Source organism: Pristiophorus japonicus, chromosome 10, assembly GCF_044704955.1.
Source record: "Pristiophorus japonicus isolate sPriJap1 chromosome 10, sPriJap1.hap1, whole genome shotgun sequence".
NCBI lineage: Eukaryota > Metazoa > Chordata > Chondrichthyes > Pristiophoridae > Pristiophorus > Pristiophorus japonicus.
The window spans coordinates 181,018,074-181,037,599 of NC_091986.1; the positions used below are offsets into that span (position 1 = coordinate 181,018,074).

Here is a 19,526-nt window from a genome sequence, read left to right on the forward strand (position 1 = left end):
AATATGAAAGCGCCGTAAAATAAACTCCCCAAAAGCGGTTACTGTCAAACCGGGTATTTTGATTTCACTGGCAGTATTATTTTGCAATCCCTGTATTTCCGTAACGGCATCGAACAGACAGCCAAAGCGCGGTCCTTGATGTGATCGTTGACGTGTACAGCGCCGTCAATTTCGGCTTTCTGGTCGCCGAGGAGCCGCTCGGGAATAAACAATGTGAGCCCGGGGGCGGGGGGGAGAGAGAGAGAGAGAGAGAGAGGCTCGAGTGAGAGTGAGAGTGAGAGTGTGAGTAGGGCCCGGGGGAGGGGGAGAGACAGAGACAGTGTGAGTAGAGCCAGCCATGGGGGGTTGGTGGGGCGAGAGACAGTGTGAGCAGAGCCGGCCCGGGAGCGATGGGGATGGATGGGGGGGAAGGCCTCAGATGATGGGGCTCGGTCCTGGGGAAATGGAACCATGTGGAGCCGACCTGGCAAATCATGTCAAGCAGGGACTGGAGATGGAGCTTTACTGGTCTTGACATTGTTCAGTGTTAATATTAAACAGTAACAATGTGTCAACCAGCATTGCCTTTACAAGTCTGTGCCCAATAGTAGTGATATTTGCAGAAAGAGATGAATTTATATAGCTCCTTTCACAGCCACCGGACGTCTCAAAGCCCTTTTCAGTCAATGAAGTACTTTAAAAAAATTGAAGTGTTGTGATTGTTGGAATGTGGGAAACACAGCAGCCAATTTATGCACGAGCAAGCTCCCACAAAAAGCAATGCGATAATGACCAGATATCCTGTTTGTGCGATAAATACTGGCTAGAACACCATGGATAACTCTCCCTTGCTCTTCTTCAATAGTGCCTTGGGATCTTTTCTGTCTACCCGAGAGGTTTAACATCTCATCCGAAAACGGCACCCCCGACAGTGCAGCGGAGTTCTGCAGTCTAGATTTATACGCTTCAGTTTCTGGAGTTATAAAGTGTTAGCGTGGCTCAGTTCTGTGTCCTTAAACCTATGTCTCATTCTTCTATTTTCTCACCTGCTCTCATCATCCTGCCTGCCCTTGCTCTGCATAGTGACCACCCATCCTCCCTTCCTGCTCTCCGTGCCAGCTGATATTTTAAAGATTCCCTGTCTTCTGGTACTGTTCCCACTCCCTTTCAAATTTGCCATCATCACCCCCTCAAAAAAAAACCTTTTTACCCCTCCTTGCAACTGACTCGTCTCCATATTTCCTTCTCTTTAATATTGCCTGCTTCTGTTTTTACAAGAGCTCATCTGCTGAAACTGATCTGTCACCTCTAGGCTCAATTATTCCATGCTCTCCTGGCTGTTCTATCCTGCATCCTCTAAACGTCATACAAAACTCTGCTACACGGTCCCTCTCCCTCTCCCTCTCCCTCTCCCTCTTCCCTCTTCCCTCTTCCCTCTCCTCTCCTCTCCTCTCCTCTCCTCACTGACCTCTGGTTCCCCATGCGTTAACATTTTCATTTTTGTGTTTAAATACCTTAATTAAACACCCACCTCTTTGATCAAGAAGGGACTTCTCATTTTCACAATTGACTGCCATCTGTGTCCAGATAAGTGCTTAAATATGTTCTGAGGACTTAATAGGGCACAATATAAATGCAACCACTTTCTAACAATGTAAAAAGCAGCAATTTTTTCCATAATGGTAATAGTAATAGTAATTTAAAAACCAGCAACAGATATAGATGTAATAAAATTGAATTTTAGTAATATTCATAATAGAAATAAGTTAAGGAAGCTTGCAACAAAGAATAATAACAAAGTGGGGTAATACTATTAATACTAGTAGTAATATTAATATTACTAATAGTGTGAAAAAAATGGGAACGGGTATAAACAGTGATAGTTCTAGTAAAGCACCAGTGACAGCAGCTTAAATGTTAATTAATTTTAGTTAATAGCAACTTTAACAATAATATGAATAATAGTCTGGTTAATGCCATTAACACTGATTTACAGCAGCAGGTTGAGGCTGACTAATTCTCTACTTTTTTTTAAGGTCAAAAGTTACCTTTAAAATCACGCTGACGTCGGATCCAAAGTTGCCATACAAAGTGTAAGTGAGCGCGGCTGAGATTAGTCCATGGGAGCCTGAAACACTTGTTGTCATCTGCGTGAATGTTTGTTAAGCCTTCACTGATTGATACGACTTTTGGAGCTGTTTTCAAAAGCAGTTCCACTGACAATTATATAGGGGAGAGGTTCATCTTTTCAGTTGCTATCATTTTTATAAAATATAACATTATTTGCAACTTTGATCTCTCCAAATATTTATATTGTAATTGTGCTGTGGAAATGATTGTGTGCTTTGAAGATGTAAGCATTGTTTGCTTATTTTGAGCAAATTGTTATCACTTTTTTGTTTACTTTGGAGGACAAATTTTTATTTTTAAAGTATTTCAATCAGACTGTTAGAATTTACGAACAGTGTTGGGAGGCTTGTCGTGCCTATTTTATGTAGTCCATGTATTGGATTAAGTTTCCAGCAGTAGGAACTGTTATGAGGTTGTAATGTACGCAACAAGAGCATTTAATTTTAATTTGAAGGATATTGAAACCTTGTATAGATCCTGGTGAGGCCATGTTTGGTATAATTTCCTCTATGCACTATTTATAACAAAATTGGAAATTGTAAATAAAGGGACAATTTTAAGATTTTATAACGCATAGGAGATTTTCTAAGTCGGCTAAGAAGAATGTGGAGCAAGTCTTTAAAATGCTGTGAGGTGGGGAAAATGTAGATGTAAACAGGTTATGTTGCTTAGATTATGAGTGCAAAGCTAGATGATGCAGTATGAGTAATTTGAGATGTGGCATATGGTAAGTGCAGCATGCTTGGGAGGAACAGATGACTTTGGATCTATGGTTCCCAAAACTTTCCACCATTGGGGGGGTTTTCTCGCCTCATGTCTGGGTCTTTTGTAGCATAATTGATGGACATTGATTGTTATCATTGGTCAACAACTCCATTATTGTAATCTTTTCCTGCTTTTTCATTTCCATCGATAAAATGTATTAGTCCAGATACTTGAATAAAAAATTGAATTTAAATCACTTTCTGGTAGTGAGACCACATTAATCATAGAAACATAGAAAATAGGTGCAGGAGTAGGCCATTCAGCCCTTCGAGCCTGCACTGCCATTCAATGAGTTCATGGCTGAACATGCAACTTCAGTACCCCATTCTTGCTTTCTCGCCATACCCCTTGACCCCCTAGTAGTAAGGACTACATCTAATTCCTTTTTGAATATATTTAGTGAATTGGCCTCAACAACTTTCCGTGGTAGAGAATTCCACAGGTTCACCACTCTCTGGGTGAAGAAGTTTCTCCTCATCTCGGTCCTAAATGGCTTACCCCTTACCCCTTATCCTTTGACTGTGAACCCTGGTTCTGGACTTCCCCAACATTGGGAGCATTCTTCCTTATTCTAACCTGTCTAAACCCATCAGAATTTTAAATGTTTCTATGAGATCCCCTCTCATTCTTCTGAACTCCAGTGAATACAAGCCCAGTTGATCCAGTCTTTCTTGATATGTCAGTCCCGCCATCCCGGGAATCAGTCTGGTGAACCTTCGCTGCACTCTCTCAATAGCAAGAATGTTCTTCCTCAAGTTAGGAGACCAAAACTGTACACAATACTCCAGGTGTGGCCTCACCAAGGCCCTGTACAACTGTAGTAACACCTCCCTGCCCCTGTACTCAAATCCCCTCGCTATGAAGACCAACATGCCATTTGCTTTCTTAACCGCCTGCTGTACCTGCATGCCAACCTTCAATGACTGATGTACTATGACATCCAGCTCTCGTTGCACCTCCCCTTTTCCTAATCTGTCACCATTCAGATAATAGTCTGTCTCTCTGTTTTTACCACCAAAGTGGATAACCTCACATTTATCCACATTATACTTCATCTGTCATGCATTTGCCCACTCACCGAACCTATCCAAGTCACTCTGCAGCCTCATAGCATCCTTCTCGCAGCTCACACTGCCATCCAACTTAGTGTCATCCGCAAATTTGGAGATACTACATTTAATACCCGCGTCTAAATCATTAATGTACAATGTAAACAGCTGGGGCCCCAGCACAGAACCTTGCGGTACCCCACTAGTCACTGCCTGCCATTCTGAGAAGTACCCATTTACTCCTACTCTTTGCTTCCTGTCTGCCAACCAGTTCTCAATCCACGTCAGCATACTACCCCCAATCCCATGTGCTTTAACTTTGCACATTAATCTCTTGTGTGGGACCTTGTCGAAAGCCTTCAGAAAGTCCAAATACACCACATCAACTGGTTCTCCCTTGTCCACTCTACTGGAAGCATCCTCAAAAAATTCCAGAAGATTTGTCAAGCATGATTTCCTTTCACAAATCCATGCTGACTTGGACCGATGATGTCCTCTTTCCAAATGTGCTACTATGACATCCTTAATTGATTCCATCATTTTACCCACTATCGATGTCAGGCTGACCGGTCTATAATTTCCTGTTTTCTCTCCCTCTTTTAAAAAGTGGGTTACATTGGCTACCCTCCACTCCATAGGAACTGATCCAGAGTCTATGGAATATAACATAGAAAATAGGTGCAGGAGTAGGCCATTCGGCCTTCTAGCCTGCACCGCCATTCAATGAGTTCATGGCTGAACATGCAACTTCAGTACCCCCTTCCTGCTTTCGTGCCATACCCCTTGATCCCCCTAGTAGTAAGGACTTCATCTAACTCCCTCTTGAATATATTTAGTGAATTGGCCTCAACAACTTTCTGTGGTAGAGAATTCCACAGGTTCACCACTCTCTGGGTGAAGAAGTTTCTCCTCATCTCGGTCCTAAATGGCTTACCCCTTCTCCTTAGACTGTGACCCCTGGTTCTGGACTTCCCCAACATTGGGAACATTCTTCCTACATCTAACCTGTCTAAACCCGTCAGAATTTTAAACGTTTCTATGAGGTCCCCTCTCATTCTTCTGAACTCCAGTGAATACAAGCCAAGTTGATCCAGTCTTTCTTGATAGGTCAGTCCCGCCATCCCGGGAATCAGTCTGGTGAACCTTCGCTGCACTCCCTCAACAGCAAGAATGTCCTTCCTCAGGTTAGGAGACCAAAACTGTACACAATACTCCAGGTGTGGCCTCACCAAGGCCCTGTACAACTGTAGCAACACCTCCCTGCCCCTGTACTCAAATCCCCTCGCTATGAAGGCCAACATGCCATTTGCTTTCTTAACCGCCTGCTGTACCTGCATGCCTAACCTTCAATGACTGATGCACCACGACACCCAGGTCTCGTTGCAGCTCCCCTTTTCCTAATCTGTCCCCATTCAGATAATAGTCTGTCTCTCTGTTTTTATCACCAAAGTGGATAACCTCACATTTATCCACATTATACTTCATCTGCCATGCATTTGCCCACTCACCTAACCTATCCAAGTCACTCTGCAGCCTCATAGCATCCTCCTCGTAGCTCACACTGCCACCCAACTTAGTGTCATCCGCAAATTTGGAGATACTACATTTAATCCCCTCGTCCAAATCATTAATGTACAGTGTAAACAGCTGGGGCCCCAGCACAGAACCTTGCGGTACCCCACTAGTCACTGCCTGCCATTCTGAAAAGTACCCATTTACTCCTACTCTTTGCTTCCTGTCTGCCAACCAGTTCTCAATCCACATCAGCACACTACCCCCAATCCCATGTGCTTTAACTTTGCACATTAATCTCTTGTCTGGGACCTTGTCGAAAGCCTTCTGAAAGTCCAAATATACCACATCAACTGGTTCTCCCTTGTCCACTCTACTGGAAACATCCTCAAAAAATTCCAGAAGATTTGTCAAGCATGATTTCCCTTTCACAAATCCATGCTGACTTGGACCTATCATGTCAACTCTTTCCAAATGCACTGCTATGACATCCTTAATAATTGATTCCATCATTTTACCCACTACTGATGTCAGGCTGACCGGTCTATAATTCCCTGTTTTCTCTCTCCCTCCTTTTTTAAAAAGTGGGGTTACTTTGGCTACCCTCCACTCTATAGGAACTGATCCAGAGTCAATGGAATGTTGGAAAATGACTGTCAATGCATCCACTATTTCCAAGGCCACCTCCTTAAGTACTCTGGGATGCAGTCCATCAGGCCCTGGGGATTTATCGGCCTTCAATCCCATCAATTTCCCCAACACAATTTCCCGACTAATAAGGATTTCCCTCAGTTCCTCCTCCTGACTAGACCCTCTGACCCCTTTTCTATCCGGAAGGTTGTTTGTGTCCTCCTTAGTGAATACCGAACCAAAGTTCTTGTTTAATTGGTCTGCCATTTCTTTGTTCCCCGTTATGACTTCCCCTGATTCTGACTGCAGGGGAGCTACGTTTGTCTTTACTAACCTTTTTCTCTTTACATATCTATAGAAACTTTTGCAATCCGTCTTAATGTTCCCTGCAAGCTTCTTCTCGTACTCCATTTTCCCTGCCCTATTCAACCCCTTGTCCTCCTCTGCTGAGTTCTAAATTTCTCCCAGTCCCCAGGTTCGCTGCTATTTCTGGCCAATTTGTATGCCACTTCCTTGGCTTTAATACTATCCCTGATTTCCCTTGATAGTCACGGTTGAGCCACCTTCCCTTTTTTATTTTTACGCCAGACAGGAATGTACAATTGTTGTAGTTCATCCATGTGGTCTCTAAATGTCTGCCATTGCCCATCCACAGTCAATCCCTTAAGTATCATTTGCCAATCTATCCTAGCCAATTCAAGCCTCATACCTTCAAAGTTTCCCTTCTTTAAGTTCTGGACCATGGTCTCTGAATTAACTGTTTCATTCTCCATCCTAATGCAGAATTCCACCATATTATGGTCACTCTTCCCCAAGGGGCCTCGCACAACGAGATTGCTAATTAATCCTCTCTCATTACACAACACCCAGTCTAAGATGGCCTCCCTCCTAGTTGCTTCCTCGACATATTGGTCTAGAAAACCATCCCGTATGCACTCTAAGAAATCCTCCTCCACCGTATTGCTTCCAGTTTGGCTAGCCCAATCTATGTGCATATTAAAGTCACCCATTATAACTGCTGCACCTTTATTGCATGCACCCCTAATTTCCTGTTTGATGCCCTCCCCAACATCACTACTACTGTTTGGAGGTCTGTACACAACTCCCACTAACGTTTTTTGCCCTTTGGTGTTCTGCAGCTCTACCCATATAGATTCCACATCATCCAAGCTAATGTCTTTCCTAACTATTGCATTAATCTCCTCTTTAACCAGCAATGCTACCCCACCTCCTTTTCCTTTTATTCTATCCTTCCTGAATGTTGAATACCCCTGGATGTTGAGTTCCCAGCCCTGATCATCCTGGAGCCACGTCTCCGTAATCCCAATCACATCATATTTGTTAACATCTATTTGCACAGTTAATTCATCCACCTTATTACGGATGCTCCTTGCATTAAGACACAAAGCCTTCAGGCTTGTTTTTTTAACACCCTTTGTCTTTTTAGAATTTTGCTGTCCAGTGGCCCTTTTTGTTCTTTTTCTTGGGTGTCTTTGCCCTCCACTTTTCCTCATCTCCTTTCTGTCTTTTGCTTTTGTCTCCTTTTTGTTTCCCTCTGTCTCCCTGCATTGGTTCCCATCCCCCTGTCATATTAGTTTAACTCCTCCCCAACAGCACTAGCAAACACTCCCCCTCGGACATTGGTTCCGGTCCTGCCCAGGTGCAGACCGTCCGATTTGTACTGGTCCCACCTCCCCCAGAACTGGTTCCAATGCCCCAGGAATTTGAATCCCTCCCTGCTGCACCACTGCTCAAGCCACGTATTCATCTGCGCTATCCTGCGATTCCTACTCTGACTAGCACGTGGCACTGGTAGCAATCCCGAGATTACTACTTTTGAGGTCCTACTTTTTAATTTAGCTCCTAGCTCCTTAAATTCGTTTCGTAGGACCTCATCCCTTTTTTTTACCTATGTCGTTGGTACCAATGTGCACCACGAAAACTGGCTGTTCTCCCTCCCTTTTTAGAATGTCCTGCACCCGCTCCGAGACATCCTTGACCCTTGCACCAGGGAGGCAACATACCATCCTGGAGTCTCGGTTGCGGCCACAGAAATGCCTATCTATTCCCCTCACAATTGAATCCCCTATCACTATCGCTCTCCCACTCTTTTTCCTGCCCTCCTGTGCAACAGAGCCAGCCACGGTGCCATGAACTTGGCTGCTGCTGCCCTCCCCTGATGAGTCATCCCCCTCAACAGCACTCAAAGCAGTGTATCTGTTTTGCAGGGGGATGACCACAGGGGACCCCTGCACTACCTTCCTTGCACTACTCTTCCTGCTGGTCTTCCATTCCCTAGCTGGCTGTGGATCCTTCTCCTGCGGTAAGACCAACTCGCTACACGTGCTACTCACGTTCTTAGCATCGTGGATGCTCCAGAGTGAATCCACCCTCAGCTCCAATTCCGCAACGCGGTCCGTCAGAAGCTGGAGGCGGATACACTTCCCGCACACGTAGTCGTCGGGGACACGGGAAGTGTCCCTGAGTTCCCACATGGTACAGGAGGAGCATATCACGCGAGCGAGCTCCCTTGCCATGACTTAACCCTTAGATACACTTAAATTGGCAACAACAATGTTAAAAGTTACTGACTGATATAAAGAAGAAAGAAAAAGAAAAGCTACTCACCAATCACCAGCCAATCACTTACCCCCTTGGGGCATGTTGGAAAATGACTGCCAATGCATCCGCTATTTCCAAGGCCACCTCCTTAAGTACTCTGGGATACAGACCATCAGACCCTGGGGATTTATCGGCCTTCAATCCCATCAATTACCCCAACGCAATTTCCCAACTAATAAGGATTTCCCTCAGTTCCTCCTTCTTACTAGACTCTCTGACCCGTTTTATATCCGGAAGGTTGTTTCTGCCCTCCTTAGTGAATACCGAACCAAAGTACTTGTTCAATTGGTCTGCCATTTCTTTGTTCCCCGTTATGACTTCCCCTGATTCTGACGACGTTTGTCTTTACATATCTATAGAAGCTTTTGCAGTCCGTCTTAATGTTCCCTGCAAGCTTCCTCTCGTACTCTATTTTCCCTGCCCTAAACAAACCCTTTGTCCTCCTCTGCTGAGTTCTAAATTTCTCTCAGTCCCCGGGTTCGCTGCTATTTCTGGCCAATTTGTATGCCACTTCCTTGGCTTTAATACTATCCCTGATTTCCCTTGATAGCCACGGTTGAGCCACCTTCCCTTTTTTATTTTTACGCCAGACAGTGATGTCCACAGGGGACCCCTGCACTACCTTCCTTGCACTACTCTTCCTGCTGGTCTTCCATTCCCTAGCTGGCTGTGGAGCCTTCTCCTGCGGTAAGACCAACTCGCTACACGTGCTACTCACGTCGTTCTCAGCATCGTGGATGCTCCAGAGTGAATCCACCCTCAGCTCCAATTCTGCAACGCTTTCAGTTTGGCTAGCCCAATCTATGTGCATCCATGTCTGCCATTGTCCATCCATGTCTGCCATTGTCCATCCATGCCTGCCATTGTCCATCCACTGTCAACCCCTTAAGTATCATTCGCCAATCTATCCTAGCCAATTCACGTCTCATACCTACAAAGTTACCCTTCTTTAAGTTCTGGACCATGGTCTCTGAATTAACTATTTCATTCTCCATCCTAATGTAGAATTCCACCATATTATGGTCACTCTTACCCAAGGGGCCTCGCACAACGAGATTGCTAATTAATCCTCTCTCATTATACAACACCCAGTCTAAGATGGCCTCCCCCCGGTTGGTTCCTCGACATATTGGTCTACAAAACCATCCCTTATGCACTCTAGGAAATCCTCCTCCACCGTATTGCTTCCAGTTTGGTTATCCCAATCTATATGCATATTAAAGTCACCCATGATAACTGCTGCACTTTTATTGCATGCACCCCTAATTTCCTGTTTGATGCCCTCCCCAACATCACTACTCCTGTTTGGAGGTCTGTACACAACTCCCACTAACGTTTTTTGCCCTTTGGTGTGTTCGTGTTTCAGATTGAGTGTACCTGAAGTCACACCTTTCACAGCGGTTTTGAAGTTTGCAGCAGAAGAGGTAAGCATATCAGTATGCATGATAAAATCGTACAGCACAGAAGGAGACCATTTGGCATTATGCCGGCTCTTTGAAAGAGCTATGTAATTAGTCCCACTCCCTTGCTCTTTCCTCGTAGCACCGCAATGTTTTCCTTTTTAAGTATATATTTCACTCCTTTTTGAAAGCTACTATTGAATCTGCTCCCACTACCATTTCAGGCACGCTGACTATGGATTGTAGTTCTTTTATGGAGAGAGTGCACTGCTCAGTCCTTATGTACATTGTTCATTTTTGTATGTGGAAAAAGTACAGACTTCCATCACGTTCCAATTCTCAATGCAAATGTGCTGTCTGGGCCACTACAGTATTATACCTGCATTCCTGATGTATCGTTTTAAACAATCTAAATACTGATTGCATAACCTTTAGGAATTCCTTCCCTTCACCTTCCACACCCCCGCAACCCCAGTTTTCTTGTCTCCTCCCCTGAAGGGATTAATTGTTTCTGATGGATGGTTCTGCCTTCGTTAGCAGTACTTTACTTACTGAAGTAACTGTTCTTCATGTGTGAGCCTTGGTGGTGAATAGTGGCAGGCTATTTAAATAGTGTTCCTTGTCATTTTTCATGGCGCCATGCGTGCCATTCAAAATACCGCGCATGCGTATTTTTTGCATTGAAAAGCTGGCTGCGCCGGATCCCTGGAGAGCTGCGCAACCAAGAGAACATTGGAGGGCATCGCTGCAGAGTCCAATTATGTTTGTACCCAATATCCACTCACGCACTATCCAGCAAGGAGCACTGGTGAGCAATCGACCGAGAACACTAGCTGATGTTTATTTTTCAAAAAAACACACCAGCTGTTGACTAATGTCCTCCTGGGAAGAAATCGGGGGCAGTGCTGTGTGGCGGGGTCAGGTTGGTAGAGGACCTTTGTCTTACGGATGTTTAGTGTAAGGCCCATACTCTCGTACACCTCGGTGGAGGTGTTGTCGATGGCTTGGAGTTCGGCCTCTGTGCGCAGACGCACAGTACAGTACGTCGTCTGCGTACTGTACTTCAATGACAGAGGATGGGACGACCTTGGATCTGGCCTGGAGGCGGTGGAGGTTGAACAGATTCCCATTTGTTCTATAATTTAGCTCCGCTCCAGCGGGGAGCTTGCGGAGGGTGAGATGAAGCATTGCAGCAAGGAAAATCGAAAAGAGCGTTGGTGTGATGACACGGCCTTGCTTGACCCTGATCCGGACGTGGATTGAGTCTGTGGTGGATCTATTGGTCAGGATCACGGTTTGCATAACATCGTGGAGCAGACAGAGGATGGTGACAAACTTTTGAAGGCACCGAAACGGAGGAGGACGCTCCATAATCCCTCACAGTTGACTATCAAAGGCCTTTGTGAGGTCAAAGAAGGCCTTGTACAAGGGTTAGTGCTGTTCCCTGCATTTCTCTTGCAGTTGTCGCGCAGTGAAGATCTTGTCCATTGAAACCTTTAGTGGGCGGAATCCACATTGCGATTCTGGGAGGAACTCTTCAGCCATGGAGAAGACGATTGAGGAGGATTCTTGCAATGACTTTCCCTGTGGCTGACAGCAGGGAGATTCCTCTGTAGTTACCGCAGTTGGACTTGTCCCCTTTTTTGAAGATGGTCACAATTACAGCGTCCCTGAAATCTGGCATGCTCTCCTCCTTCCAGATAAGAGAAATTAGGTCATGTATTCATGCCAACAGTGCTTCTCCGCCACGACGAGGCCTTGGGCAACGAGCAGACAGTAGAGAGTGTTTGAAGAACAGGACCTCAAATCCGGCACCAAGCTTATGGTCTACAGAGCAGTAGTGATACCCACCCTCCTATATGACTCAGAGACGTGGACTATATACAGCAGACACCTCAAAACGCTGGAACACCAGCACTACCTCCTTAAGATCTTGCAAATCCCCTGGGAGGATAAATGCACCAACATCAGTGTTCTTGCTTAGGCCAGCATCGAAGCATTGACCACGCTCGATCAGCTTCGTTGGGTGGGCCACATCGTCCACATGCCCGACATGAGACTCCCAAAGCAAGCGCACTACGCAGTGCTTCGTCACGGCAAGCGAGACCCAGGTGGGCAGAGGAAACGCTTCAAGGACACCCTCAAAGCCTCCTTGATGAAGTGCAACATCCCCACCGTCTCCTGGGAATCCCTGGCCTACGACCGCCCAAAATGGAAGAGGAGCATCCAGGAGAGCGCTGAGCACCTTGAGTTCTATCTCCGAGAGCAAGTAGAAGCTAAGCGCCATCAGCAGAAGGAGCATGCGTCAATCCAGGCTTCCCGTCCACCCTTTTCTTCAACCACTGTCTGCCTCACCTGTGACAGAGACTGTAGATCCTGCATTGGACTCCTCAGTCACCCAAGAACTCAGAGTGGAAGCAAGTCATCCTCGACTCCGAGGGACTGCCTCTGATGATGGGAAGAAAACTTGCCATCCTACCTGCTGTGTCCTAAACATGACTAATCCAGCCTACCTGGTTGACTCTGAAGTGACCTAGCAAGCCATTCCGTTGTACAAACAATCACTATCAAGAATAAGTCTCACTACTTTTTCATCGGGCAAGGAGGGATGGGAAATGAATGCCGTCTTGCTAGCGTTGTCCTCATTGTTCTGTTAGACTGCTGTTGATCTATGTCCCTAGTTGAACTAAAACATTTTGAGGTTGAATTTCTGCTGGGGTTCTCCTGATTGTTCACTGCAGCTTTGACGGAAGATCGGAGGAAGGCCCTGAGAAACGGTGTTAAGTGGCGTTTATGACAGTTCTCTGGTGTTTCTGTGGATCTTCTGCTGAAGTTATGGCGGATGATCGAGACAACCCATGCGGAAATTCGACCCCATTTATAATATCTGGGTCAATCTGGCAATGTTGAGTGTTAGAAAAAATGATTTAATAAATATATAATCAGGGTACAATGCAAGTATATCATTTTATAAAGTATATCCTTGATTGTGCAACATCGCTCATTTGCAAGTTAGTTTGTAGTTACAATAAGTTTTAGAATGACCTTGTGAGCCTAATTAATGTAATGAGTTGCCACGTTACCCTTTCACACTTAGGACTATGAGTGCAAAGCTAGATGATGCGATAGGTGAGCTGGGGCTTTTCCATGGTTGTGAGGTTCTAACATGAAAAGGGTTCAAGCACCTCTTGTGCACTCCTCCCTCACCTCCAACCTCTATCACAAGCTCGCTCGCTCTTGTATCGATACCAGTGTTTCTGTGAACTTTCCTCTAATTCCTTCTCCAAATCTGCCATTCTATAGCTCTTCCTGTTCCTTACATGCCTAGTGTAATAGTAATCAAAATTAATTGCCTGCAGTGTTCGCCTTGGCTCAGTCGTAGCACTCTTGCTTGAGTCAAAGGTCATGGGTTCAACACCCCCCCCCCCCCCCAAAAAAAACGTGCGCATTATCTAGGCTGGTATTCGTGCAGTACTGAGAGAATGCTGAATTGTTGGAAGTGCCGTCTTTCAGGTGAAACCTTAAACCGAAGCCCCATTTCTCCACTCAGGCAGACATAAAAGATCACAAGACTCTATTTGAAGACGAGCAAAAGAGTTTTCCTGATGTACCGGCCAACATTTAGCCCTTAACCAGCACCACGAAAATAGATTATCTGATGATTTATCTTATTGCTGTTTGTGGGACTTTGCTGTGTGCAATTTGGTTGCTGAGTTTCCCTACATTACAACAGTGACTACACTTCAAAAGTACTTTGTTGGCTGTGAAGCATGTGGTAAAATAGAAGAGGAAGAGCTATTGAATTGGGAGAAGGCTGCTGAATATGTTTCTCTGCTCCGTCACGGGGCTGTCTATCAACCCCTACTTCCAGAAGCACCATGAGGAACTTACCCTGCTATAAAAACTAAGTTACTTGATCTAAATGCAGTTGGGTATGTCAATAACAATCAAAAAATAGCGTTAATCAGAGCAAAGTAAACTTTGATAACCCCGCCATTAGGAATGATGACGTGTATGTTATCCAGGCTTGTAACATGCTGTAATATGCCTGAAGGGATTAAATAACAAGACCAGAACACTTCTAAAAAGAAAGCAGACTGACCCCACATTGTACCTCCAGCCATATGCGAAATGTAGTTACTCTCTCAACCAACCCTGAGATCCCAAGGTTTTAGCAAGCAACACTAAAGGGAGTACCAAAATCCCATACATAGATATTAAGGGTCTTTTGATTTGATGTATGATAGAACTCTCCAGTTGTTGTAGCCCTTCAACGTATTTTCTGAACAAAATAAAACATTAGTGAACAGCACAAAACTTAATTCAACAATTAATCAGTCTCTGAAGCTACAAGAATAGCAGGTACAATTAACACTCTTCTGAGGTGAGGTTAAAGAACTATAGCATGGAACTATGTTATATTAAGACTAGGTGAAAATGGAAGTGGAACTACTTCATCCCTAACACAAGCAGTCATGATCTTAAGAAGCAATGTTTTATAAGAAATACAATTTTCACTCTAAATTTTAACTTGTGTTATAAACAAGATCAGATTGCACAACTTGTAGATTTGGGAAAGATTGAACAAACTGTGGTTACAATACAGAAAACAGCAATTAAAAAGAAAAAAAAAATTCTCCTTTTGAGGCAGACCTATACAGTGTAATGCGAGTACAGGAAAAATAGCAGATCATATGCACTGACATTTACTGGGAAATGCAGTATATCTTGCACAGCAATTGTGCTGTTTTACAGATTGATGATGTGGCTACTTTGAAAATACTGTTTAGTTCTTGAGCTGGCGGGTCAAGCAGATTGCTATAGTGAGAGAGATTGTACTTCATTGTTGTTCATTGAGCTCTACTCTGTAAGGTATTGTAAATTTTCTATTTACAAATATTCAGTTCCTTAGCTTGGTAATTGTATGTGATCTATGCTGGAAGAAAAAAGTTGCAACGGTGACTACAAAATAAGTTGAAGAGTAGAAATCATCATGGAACTTCAGCATTACTTGTTATAATTGACATCTTTGGTGTGTACATTCTATATGTCCAGCGGCAGAATATTTTGTTGTATACACATGTCCTGTTTGTGGAGCTCTTTACTAGATAGGATAGTCATTTGTACATAGACCTGACCATTACTCACTGAACCAATTACAAGTTGAACCTCCCTTATCTGGAACTCCCTTATCTGGAACCACCCCTCATTTGGAACCAATCCCGCCCGCCAACACCACACTGATGGAAATTCCAATAAAAATTGTTCAGCAAATGTTTTCAAAGTACTTACCTTTTTTAATATCGCAAAATGTTAAAAAGTCAGATGGGCTTGGATCTTTTTGCTTAATACTGATGCTTTTGTTTTTTTACATGTTTTGTAAACTGTCATCACATCTGCTCATGACTCCATCTAGGGCTCCTTTATCATAGTTATTGCTGAATACACTACCAGCAGCTTGTGTAAGGGACACTGATCCCTACTTTTTATTGAATATTTTGGATCAGCTAACCATTTTGTAGATTTTGAGAATATCCTAACTGTAGAATAGTTTGGTCTCCAATGTGAGCACTGACTGACTATCTGACAGTCGTTCCAGCCAATCGGCATGTGCGCACACACAGACACACTGAAAACACGTGACATTCCCCTTATCCTGAAATATCCCTCATTCAGAACAGGCCAGGTCCCGAGGGTTCCGGATAAGGGAGATTCAACCTGTACCAAAGCCTGCATTGAGAGTGTGTGAAATGTATTGCCTGTTGATACACTGTTGGTGTGAAATATTTCTACTAAATATACCAAAAAATGATGAGATCCTTTATTGCTGTTCAAGTAGCTGTATATTTAAGGCCATTTAGATGCTGGGAACTGTGGTGTATGGACACCTGTTCTACTGGGGTTCGGAGGTTGCCAACTATGTTGTATTAAGGGTTATTTTGTTAGTCTTGAGACACCAGTCTTCTTAGGCGGTCCCTCATATCGAGGATGATTTCCTTCCAAACCAAAAAGGGATGAGTTCACAGGTGTTTCAATGAAGGACCTGATATTCCAGGTCCAGAACTACATCCTGAAGGGTGGAAGATGCCTGTGCGTGGATTTTTTTAACGTGGGGTGGCCATTGCACACCAGCCACCACACAGGCTTTGCAGAGCTAGGTCTTGGTCCAGTGACAAGGATTAACCAAGACGACTGGAGACCAGCTCTGCTGTACAGACCTAGTGCGCGCACATATTGCAGTGTGGTCTGGCCCGTGCTGCCCCTGGGCCCTCGCCTCTTCTGGGCCCCGAACTCTCGCCTCTTATTGAGATCTCAAATCACTTTGTGTGTTCTAAATGTCACGTTGTTCGGAAATGATTGCACTGCTGCCAGTATTGCATTTCAGCCATTTGTTTGAGGTATCAAAGGACTGCTAGTATTTATAATAACTTTTATTTATATAGCGCCTTTAAAGTAGTAAAACGTCCCAAGGCGCTTCACAACAATTTTACAACATATTGACCATTGAGGGAAAGAGAGAAAAGGCATGAGAAGGAAGTGTAAAAAGAGATTAAAGGCTCGGGTCCGAAGCGGCAGCCAAAATGCGCACGCAGGTCGACACAGGCGAAAAAAATAAATTAAAAAATTCAAATTATATTGTAAATAATACAATGAGTATACAATAGTAAAATCAGTATAATAAAGATTAATTATAATTAAAATTAAATAATATATACCATAATTATAAATTAAGTTAGAAAATCAGCAATTGAAGCAAATTAAATCAGTTATTAGCTGTCTTTAAGATTCATTCCCTGTCCAATGATTCAATTAATCTGGAAGAACCAATCACTGTCATCATTTTGTGATGTCATAATTTTATTACTTTATTTCTCATTTTGTCCTCTTGATAGGACCTGTAATAGCTCCAGGCTCGAGCTGCCTCCGTTGTCAGGGAGATGTCGATGTTTAAATCTCCTTCCAGCTGCTCCAGGCTCGTGTTGCCTCCGTTGTCAGGGAGACGCTGTTTTTTAAATATTTATATGCAACCATACCAGAGTGAGAGGAAAAGGAAAGAAGAGGGAAGAATTTCATGTTCAAACTAATAAATCAATGTGCAGGATAGTGAATGTTCTGCCAAAAATGAGAGAAAAAAATACTTGCATTTATATAGCGCCTTTCACAACCACCGGACATCTCAAAGCACTTTACAGCCAATTAAGTACTTTTGGAGTGTAGTCACTGTTGTAATGTAGATGCAGCTGCTTATATTTCTGGGAGCATAACCGTAATTATGCTAACCCTAATCTGTTTTACTATGTTAAAAGCACTATATAAATACAAGTTATTATTAATAATTATAATCAAGTTTGTAGTATACAAAACTACAAAAGGCAGATTACCAATTCCAAAGTATAGTAAGATAATAGGTGGTTATACTTGTATGAGGAAATATATGGTCCCTGCATCTATAGCAAGTGCAAAAATAATTTCCATAGCACTCGAACATCTAGGACCTGTGATAAATTAGATTTAAAAATTTTATTTCATGCAGTTTGGAAATAGCTAGAATAAAAAATCCTTTATCCAATTTCAAAATAAAGCCCTAGAGCCACATTGTGCGTGGGAGCAGGCCAGGAAGATTCATTTCCGATATTTTTAGATGTTGATTAAATTGTGCATTGCCAAGGCATTAACAGGGCCTTGGAAACCAGAACATTTATGAGCACTTGCTCATCTGCATTCTATGCAATAATTCGTATCATTGCATTTAATCTTGGCTCATTGCTTGGACTTCAGAAACTTTCGATCTGTTGGAATTCCCCAACAGTCTTTAATTTGGCATATATATAAATTGATCTATAAATTTAAAACACATTCTTTAAAAGGATATTTGGATCCTTATGGACTATCTTCAGTTTTGGTAAGTATTGTGCTGATTTAGTATTTTGCTGTGTCTTACAGCTTCTATGTATAAATTCATCCACCAAATAATTTTAGCCTTTTGCATTGGACTGCCTGTGGAATTTTCCACCTTTCAGCAGGGGATAGGAGAATGTAGTAGACAACCTGTATAATCTCCTCTGTTACTAGCCACAATTAGGGGGCAATTATTAATCCTGGACATGCTAACCCGTAACACAAGTTTTCGATCAGGGGGATCTCTTGTTTGCTTATGGCAATGGTCTTTTTGCCATGCCCACAAGGCAGAAGTGTTGGAAAAAGCCCAAATCATAACACAAGACTCTATTACCCTCCTGTTGAAAGCTCTATTTAAAAACTTTCGGATTCTGCAGAGTCTGTATATAAGCACCAGTAGTCTGTGAAACAAAATATTAGTTACTGTTCAACTGTGATGCCATGTTGATTTAGATTAAAAAGTTATTTTAGAATGTTCTCACCTCGTGTCTGGCTCTAATTGATAGAGATTGATTGCCATGGTTAATCAACAACACCATTATCGTTGTAACATGCGATGGTAAAAGACAAACTAGGTGGACTTTGATTTTTTTTAATCTTGCTGTTCCTATGTAAGAATTGCTGCAAACAGGAAAAAGGTCCCCAGTAAGATTGTCCCATTTGCATGTATTTGGAAATTCAAAACCTTGTACTTAATTAGAATGTTGAGAAGGGGTTAAGATTCTCTCTTTTTTTAAAAAAAAGATGTTGGATCATTTTTCAAAAAGAATCTTTACTTTTACTTTTCTCTGCTTCACTGCCTGGTCCAAGCAAATCGAAAACTTGTGTTACGGGTTAGCATGTCCAGGATTAATAATTGCCCCCTAATTGTGGCTAGTAACAGAGGAGATTATACAGGTTGTCTACTACATTCTCCTATCCCCTGCTGAAAGGTGGAAAATTCCACAGGCAGTCCAAGCAAGTCAATTAAAGTGTGGCTTAAATAAAATCAAACTGCTAACTTCAAAATCAGTAGGGATGGCCTGACCAGTGACCATTTTACAAATAAACACACAGGGTCCTCAATTAAAAAAAAATGCTAAATCCATTAAGATACAGGCAGATTGCCGAGGAAATTCAATAGATTAGAATTATGTACATGGTATCTTACTTCAAAATTCCATTATATCAAGGAATATTTTTAAGAAGCTTTGATCAAGAAAATTAAATATAAATATTACATAGAATTTCAACGGACAAAGCAACAGCAGTATTTTCAAAAGCAGGTATGAAAAGTCTAAAAGTCATTAATAATGACAACTTGAAAAAAATTCTAAATTTAGCCATTTTACATCGAAAGTGGCTCTTTCATCTCTAATACAGGTATAGCCTCATTGTATGGTAACCATTTAAGATCTTTCACATTTAGTCTCTAGATTCTTGTCACACTTTAGTGAAGAACTACTTAAATTAATCTTGTATTCTGTGTAATTCCAAAATATATTGAAATTCGGTTGAGCAATATTAATTTTAAGCAAAATGTGTTAAGATTTTGAACGGC

The 19,526-nt window shown here is 42.8% G+C and overlaps 1 protein-coding gene across 1 annotated transcript in view; it reads left to right on the forward strand.

The window, feature by feature from the left end:
- ufm1 (ubiquitin-fold modifier 1) overlaps window positions 1–19,526 on the forward strand; it is a 47,436-nt gene continuing 27,910 nt past the window's right edge. Inside the window, exons 1-3 of the mRNA XM_070892377.1 lie at window positions 1–213; window positions 2,016–2,072; window positions 10,054–10,111. Coding sequence (XP_070748478.1) covers window positions 212–213; window positions 2,016–2,072; window positions 10,054–10,111 — 117 coding nt within the window. The 5' untranslated portion in view covers window positions 1–211. The remainder of the gene's footprint in view (window positions 214–2,015; window positions 2,073–10,053; window positions 10,112–19,526) is intronic.